Source organism: Nicotiana attenuata, unplaced genomic scaffold (assembly GCF_001879085.1).
Source record: "Nicotiana attenuata strain UT unplaced genomic scaffold, NIATTr2, whole genome shotgun sequence".
Taxonomy (NCBI): Eukaryota; Viridiplantae; Streptophyta; class Magnoliopsida; order Solanales; family Solanaceae; genus Nicotiana; species Nicotiana attenuata.
The window spans coordinates 22,148-30,768 of NW_017672707.1; the positions used below are offsets into that span (position 1 = coordinate 22,148).

Consider the following 8,621-nt stretch of genomic DNA (forward strand, 5'->3'; position numbering starts at 1 on the left):
AGTATGTGTTGTGATTCAATCATGGTAGACTTTCGGAGGGTTATTTATCTATCGTGGGGGACGAGAGCTGATTTTGGGTTCATTGGTGGGCCCAATATGGATGTGTGTTCTGCATCGAGTCGGATTTGTTGACTCCGAACTACTATTGTTGAGGGAAGTTCCATTCAGTGGTTGTTGAGCTAATTTGTGTTCTAAAATGATCTGAGTGTTACCCTTCTATGTTACGAGAAGTTATGATTAGTGAGTTATATGCAAATATGGTGCGGTTCTATTGGGGTCCTATAGCGGAATTTGAGTGGGAAGAGTATTGGGTATTGCTTGGTGGATGGCGTATTGGTTATGTTCTTTTGGGTTTTGTGTGGTGTTATGTCATTTGCTTCTCCGTGGTTATGGTCATGCACTTTGAGTACTTGATGTCGAATTGCGCGTGGTTATTGATTTTGAACAAGGTGGCTTGAAGTATGACTTGCTCCAGTTCCTCGACTGTTTATTTGGTGGTGTCGGAATCGTTCGGGACTATGAAAGACCTAGGAACTCCATAGTTGTCTTCCTCACCGGTTCCCCATTTTTCAATTCGGTCGGGGCCGGTGTCGATGATTTCTATTTGGTATCTTCCTTGGCGACCAAACTCGGATCCTTTGGAGTCGAAAGTGCGGATATCAGGACCACCTCGTTGACCGCGAACATCTCTTTTGCGGCCGATTGTTCTCCATAAATTGTTTTAATCCCTCCGGGCATTGGGAATTTCAACACCTGGTGCAGTGTTGAGAGCACTGCCCTCACGTTGTGAATCCATGGCCTCCCGAACAGAGCATTGTTTCTTATATCTTCTTCGATTAGGTAGAACTTTGTTTCCTGAATGGTTCCGGTTGTGTTCCCCGGTAGTGTTATCTCCCTTTTAGTGGTCTCAAATGCCATGTTGAATCCATTTAGAACTCGCACTGTAGGCACAATTTGGTCTTGTAGACCCGGCTGCTCTACAACTCTCGATCTAATGATATCGGCCGAGCTACCTGGATCAATTCACACACGCTTAACTCGAGATTTATTTATGAGTACAGATATTATCAATGCATCGTTGTTTGTCTGCATGATGCCTTCAGTGTCCTCGTCGTTGAAAGATAAGGTTCCTTCTGGCAGGTAATCTCGAGTCAGTTTTTCTCTTGTGATGGATACTTTGGTGCGCTTTAACATCGGCCCCTGGGGAACATCGACCCTACTGATGATCATGTTAATGACGTGCTGAGGTTCCTCCTGCTCGGTCTGCTTATTAGAGTCCCTATTCCTGAAATGGTTTTCGGCTTGATCGCTCAGGAACTCTCGGAGGTGTTCGTTGTTGAACAACCGGGCTACTTCCTCTCTCAGTTGTCGGCAGTCCTTAGTTCTGCGTCCATGAGCGCCATGGTACTTACATAGTAGGTTGGGGCCCCTTTGAGCTGGATCGGACTGTAAAGGTCGAGGCCACTTGGTGTCTTTGATACGTCCGATGGCAGATACGGTGGCAGCACCATCGATGTTGAAGTTGTACTCTGAAAACTTTGGCGCTTCCTTAGGCCCGATAGACCTGTCGAAGCCGCTTTTACTCATGAGTCCCTAGTTATTTTGACCTCGATTGCTTCTCCTTTCACTTCTCATAGGGTTTTGTCTAGACCTATTACCTCTTCGGTATCCATTGTATGGTTGATACCGGTCCCTATTTGATCTTGGTTCACGATCAATGTCTATTTTGGATCTGTCACTAGCTCTGGCGGGATAAACGGACCCGGAAGGGCCCCAAGCTGATCATCTTTGACCCTGATTTTTGATTGGTACCGGTTATGGACGTCGGCCTAAGTTACCACCAGATATTCTATCAGATTTTGTTTCAACTGCTGTGAAGCCAATGAGCTTCGAGTATTGAGCCCTTAGGTGAAGGCCTGAGCGACCCAATCGTCAGCGACTGGGGGCAAGTCCATTCGCTCCATCTGAAATCGGGATATGAATTCCATGAGCATCTCATTATCTCTTTGCTTCACTTTGAAAAGGTCTGACTTCCTGGTCTCGACCTTGATGGCCCCGGCGTGTGCTTTCATGAAGGCGTCTGCGAGCATAGCAAACAAGTCAATATAATTAGGGGGTAAGTTGTGATACCATACCATAGCTCCCTTTGAAAAGGTCTCCCTGAACCTTTTTAGCAGGACGGACTCGATCTCATCATCCTCCAAGTCGTTCCCTTTGATGGCGCACGTGTAGGAGGTCACATGCTCATTTGGATCTGTTGTTCCGTTGTACTTCAAAATTTCGGGCATGCGGAACTTCTTCTGGATCGGCTTCGGGCTGCGCTCGGAGGGAAAGACTTTAGGACGAATTTCTTGGAATCCAGGCAACCCTGGAGTTGTAGGTTTTCACCTTTTTGTCATTGGCTTCGATTTTTTTTTTCCCGATTACACCCGTTTTGTTAGTTCCTCGAGCATCTTTATGACCTCGGGGTTAGTTCCGGGTTCAGCTTCAATCGGCCTCTCCGTGACTGGTTCATTTTTGCGAGTGATTTCCCAGGACGGCTCAGGCTCGAGTCTGCTGAGGGCGCGATTTTGGTTCTACAGCTAGGCTATCGCTGCCTGTTGAGCTTGTAGCATTTCGAGGATCACCCGCAAGTTAATCCCATCACCTTCACTATCGTGTGTATTTTGGGTACTAATCGGACTCCCCCGCGGACGTTGTTCTCGGGATCGGTAGGCAAATTCGCATTGATAGCCACATGTGAGTTAGCGTCGATCGGGTCCGTGACCGGAACTCCGTTGGGATCGACATGGGACACCTCCTTACTGGGTACCATATTGTTGTTCTCGCTATGGTGGTCGGACTCAGCATCCACGTTCAGAGGGTCAGATTGAGAGTTCGACATTTTAAACTTTGACCTGAAATTAAAAACACTTCAAAAATAAGTGTAAAATACGGTGTGTTATGGAAATTTGTATAAATTTCCACTATTATCCTTAGCCCCACGGTGGGCGCCAAACTGTTTACCCTAAAAAATGGATAACAATTAAATATGTAAATGAATTTAAAGATACGTGAATTTATTCAACACAAACGGTAAATATTGCTAGATTAAACAGATAAGAAATATAACAAATTGTCAGACCGCTTGAAAATAAAGGGGGAAGAGATGATTTAGACTTGAGGGCAGCCTCAATGAGGTATGCGTCTTCGATCCCAGACTTATAGCAATGAAGCATTGATCAACAAATGTAAGAACTTTGAATAACGGAAAAATAATAGTATATTGCCTTGGTATGCGTGTTACAATGTGTATAATGAATAATCAGACTCCCCCCCCCCTTTATATAGTAGGGGAGTCCCCGCTCTAGGTTTCTATAAAAGGTAAAAATCTTTCGTTTAACTAATCACCGGATTTCTGCCGATACGTGCCGAGATCCACGCCGTGATACCCGGCTGGTCACGATATCACGGCCTTCTGTTAACCGTGTTCGGTCGCCCGATAATGCTCTCTGAAGTCTTTTTGGGGATTCAGACCGATCCCGGGGTCAATGGCCCCGAAATTCTCGAGGGCGGGCGTCGTGCCCCCGGAACCTGTCTTGATGAGACCCTTGCCTCGATTTCGGCTCCTTGTCATCACGTCTCTTGCTCGATTCACCTTATCGGAAACCGGGGCGTCTCATAGGTTTAGTTTCACCCGTATATAAAACTATTCAGTTTAATTTGATCTTTCAAAGCAAAAATACTACCAATATTGGCCGATTTATAGAATACAATCAATATTAACCAATTCGTATAAATGCAACCAAAATTAGCCCCGTTGGCCATTTTTCTCTTCAAAGAAATATGTCTGTTTTAAAACTTTGAATATTTACATTCTTAAAACTCTTCAAATTCTGCAGAGTACGTACTCTCGTCTCCATTTTGGATTGTGCCGGACTCATAAATTAATTCTTTTACCCCTAACTCCTAAGCCTTGATTAATAATTAGACTAATTACTCAAGTGGATTTATGCTTGCTCTCACCAAGTGGAAAACAGAAAATGAAAGATGAATTTAACTATTTGTTCCCACTTTAATCCTGGTTCAATTCTGAAGCCACAAGCATGGGCGGATGGGCAGATGTAGCATTACGGCATCTGAACCTAGTACCTTCGACGAGAAACATATATTTTATATTTAAAAATCTATTAAAATTATATAAGTAATAAGTCTGCGTATATAGTATTTAAATTTAATGGATTCAATGCTAAAAATCTCAAACTTCACCTATCGAGCGAAATTCAGGACCTGTCTCTGGCCACAAGAATATATCATATATGTGAATGGAGTTTGTTCCAGCAACTCGTTACGTATTAGTGGATGGCATCGGAAAAATATGTGGCCAAGAAAGCATTGCTGACTCATGTACACATGTAAAATTTTGGAATTAATTTGGTCATTATGTATAATGTCTTTATATGCAAATGATTCATTATATTGTTGAACTTTTCAATCATCAAGAATAGGAAAAAGAAAGAAAAGAAAAAAAGCGACTTTACCAAATTCAACTGGGATTATTAAAACATTACTTTGTTGCTTTTCAATTAATTTAAGCTACAAAACTACTAACTTGTGGTGAGTAGAGTGATTAAGGCAAAAATAACTTTTTTAATGCTAATAAAAAATTAACACTTTTTTCTCTAATGGAAGATAAAGTGCAATGTGAAAAGGAAAGGATGGACCATCTTGAATATATTATGTTTAGTTGATTGATGACCAGCCACCATAAGAAATTTTCCTCCTATTTATTTGGATAAAGGATCTATATCCACTATATAAAGTTAGAATTTAGCTACCTACATAAATTTTGTCTATTTTATGCTCATTTAATTCATCATATATTTATGAAACATTAATCAAAATAGTCGTCCACTCATTTGCTTAAATTGAAATAGCCTACGGATATATAATATATGTTTAATTTACGCATATAATCATATATAATTAACATATAATTTATATACACCGGCTAGAAAAAGTAAATAGTATTCCGACCGATGATTTGTATAAAGATTCCTTTTATTTATTGCCAATTATTTTGGCTTCCAGTTATTGGAAGATCTGGATAAAACATTGGCAAAATATATGTGGTTTTCGGTATCCAAGGAATAGATTAAAATGGGCAATTACAATCACCTTTTAAGTAGGAGCAAGGGGCAGATATAGTATAGAATAGATAACACCAATTGACACAAAGAGTTGGTGGACCTAGTGGTGTTTTGTATTCATTAATTTAAAATTTTGAATGCGTATTTGGTATACTAAAAGCTATTATTTGTTAGTATTGATATATTATACTGTCTTCTATTGAGATTGAAATAACCAGGTGTAATGTAAAAGCTAATAAATTAAAGGAATTCTTACCTCCTATAGCAAAGGTTAACACCTTATTTATTTTAAATAAATACCATTTAAAAAATTATATTCTATAGATACCGTTTAATGTTTATAGCAAAATATCTAATTTTGGTTACCTCCTACTCCTAAGCCACTAAATACGCTATTCAGTTACAATATTTTCTTTCTCTCTCTACTTTGATACAACTTTTACCTCAAATTTCTCATAAAGAGCTCTCCAATTCCTTCACCCACAATCGCCATTAACTGAAGGATCAATTTATCAACAATTATTAACCAAACTAAACAATCTAATCCAGTTATTTGCAGAGAAAGGATTAAACCCTAAACCCTTCCGTTGCAATTACAATTACAGAAGAAATCCTTACGTCTCCCTGTTCGCATAGATGGAGAAGAACAGAAACAAGAATAAGAAAAATGGTCGTGCGGCTATGGATGTCTCCTCTGACAAGACGGTCACGGGTCCCTAAGCAGTGTTGGTAATTTCTGCAACCGAAATTGAATCCAAAGGAGATGAAGCCTCCGATCGACAGCGGCGTGTGAACAGTGAGATTCAGGGTTTTTGCTCGACGGCGGATTCGCCGGAAATTAGGGTTTGTTCTTGAACAAAGACGACGGAGTTTGGGGCTGAGCAACTTGATTTTCTGTTAATATATTTTAATGTTTTTTCAACGTATCACGCTGTATTTTCATGTATTTCATTGTATTCATTGTCTTTTTTTCATTGTAATTCAATGTATCTCGTTGTATTCCATGTATTTCATTGTATTCACTGTCTTTTTTTCTCATTGTATTTCAATGTATCCTGTGTATTCTATGTTGATGTATTATATAATTTCTCTGAAGATTGCTATGTTTTTGGGGTATTTTTCGATTGAGAATCTTGTTTATAACTGAAAATACAAAATTTGCATGTTATTATTGAGTTTGTTGAGTTAAATTAGGAGTCTATTATGTTAATTGATTCACTTTCCATTTTAAAAATAGTGTGATCCCCTATTTCACGCTGTGAATACAGTCGAATACAATAATTTGTCCAGCTGTAATCCCATGTTTCACTCCATGAATACAGTCGAATACATTCGAATACAACAACTGATTAACTGGACTTCCCTGTTTCACGCCTATTTTTGCTACTGTATTCATGAATACAATAGCTTAAATACATCAAATACATCTTATAACCACAGAAAAGATATCTATAATTCGTAATATAGCAAATGGTATCTATAGATGGCTAATTACTACTAAAAGATAGTGCTTTATGAAAATTTCTCTAAATTAAACCTTGATAGACAAAATCAGATGACAAAATAGAAATATACAGAAACAGAAGACTCATTATAATGTGGTTTGGTGTCACAGCACAAGCTCATGACACATATTGTCCGCTTCGGCCCAACAGACCGTACATATTTGTCCTTTGGGCTACGCTATCATCGAATCCAAAAGCGCGCGTACCATGTGCATTTATTTTATGTCATATAAAGCTCTTCACTTTCCTCGATCATTCTAATGCGTGGAATTCGCCTAATGTAACATATGCCCCCTTTATTCAGAAGTTTGCTAGCTTAGAAACATGTCAGTCCGGCTTAAGCCGCCATCGTCGACCCACCCTCTGTCATGGGCGTCACATTTGGTCAACTAGCTAGCATACATTCATATAAGAGGAGATGAACAATCAAATACATATAAAAGAGACTACAAAAATATCGAAAGAACAAACTCTCCCCTAAACATAACTCTCCAACCCTAAAAGACTATATTGTGGATGTTTTAAGGTCAGAAGAAAAAATTCTTAATTTATAAAATACAAAATATTTTCTTCGAAGAAAAGGATTAGTCAGATATAAAAGAGATTTATATTTTCCTTTTACGAAAAAAATTGAAATCAATTATCGTAAATGTTTTGTACTTCTTTTATGAAAAATAAAATTTAAATATGAAATATCTATATTATCTTTAGTCTTTTATGAGGAGCATGTCTAGTTGTACGAACGATTTTTGATTTTATATATTAGCTTCTCTTTTGACCAAAAAAAAAAAATGAAACCAAAATATTCGAACTACAAAAAAAAAATGGTTATCGTGAGAAAACATTATGGGGGGATGGGGATTGACACGGTGGCACTTTCTGATTTATGCACAATTATCCAAACCAAAATACCTGATAAGTGCAATAACTTATCGGGCTGACTGCTTATCATCATTACGTGTCATTAACGAATTTAACGAGCGCGTAACAACCTGTCCTACAATCAATGGCTAATCGGATAAGAATTCCCTCTCTTTTCCACATCCTAGTCATACACCCTTTTCTTCTCTTTTTACAAAAAAACTTATTCGGTGCACATACCAAATTTGGTTAATTTATGTGGTGACTAAGTTACTAACAAAGAAAGGATTAGTATATACATATTCCTAATTCTAAAAAAGACGTTTTTGTCTTTAAATAGTTAAAGGCATAATACATAAATATCCATTCGTTGGTCACAGTGGCAAGTATGCTCTCCGACTTTAAATATACATAAGTAGACATCTCAATATGTATAAAGTTGAACACGTAAACACAAATGCTGACATAACATACACTGATGTGGCACATAAGTTTTGGAGGTGTCTAGATGATTATTTTGTAAATTGAAGTGTTCAACGGACAAAGTGGAGACAAGTTGAGATGCCTACTTGTGTACACTCAAAGTTGAAGGGCATACTTGTTAGTGAGGCCAAGTTTGAAGGTATGTTTATGTTTATGTATTATGCCAAAAGTTAATTTCCTCATTATTGATGCAAATCTTATTATTTTAATACCGTCAATCAGACACGATATTAATCATATAGTATTTTTTTCTCATACTGCCTACAAAATATTTTCGTTCGAATTTATGTGACAATGGTTGATCACACATTCCTTTTTTTTTTTTTTGAAATTTATGGTGTAAAACAAGTTGTATACAAAAACTAGAGTCGGATATAGAGTACCGATACAAGATTCATCTGAATCCAATACTATTCTCGTATAGTATAAATTTATGTTAAAAAATTCATTAAAATTATAAAAATATTATACGCAAGTAATCTCTGAGGAAGATAATATGTATGCAACTTTACCTCTATTTTGTACGGATAAAGAAAATATTGCTGATAGACCCTCGGCTCAAAGCAAGCATGTCATTTGACACAAGGTCCCAATATTTAGCACCTATAAAAAAGAATCATCATTTCTTTTCGTTTCTACATCT

General features: G+C 38.0%; 1 protein-coding gene across 1 annotated transcript; it reads right to left on the minus strand.

The window, feature by feature from the left end:
* Window positions 1–600: 600 nt before the first annotated feature.
* LOC109214199 lies at window positions 601–1,587 on the minus strand. Its single transcript, XM_019378099.1, has 2 exons — window positions 1,098–1,587; window positions 601–1,013 (listed from the first exon to the last, which is right to left on the minus strand). Exons 1-2 carry the CDS (start codon window positions 1,585–1,587, stop codon window positions 601–603), a joined length of 903 nt encoding a protein of 300 aa, XP_019233644.1.
* Between the last annotated feature and the right edge of the window lie 7,034 nt (window positions 1,588–8,621).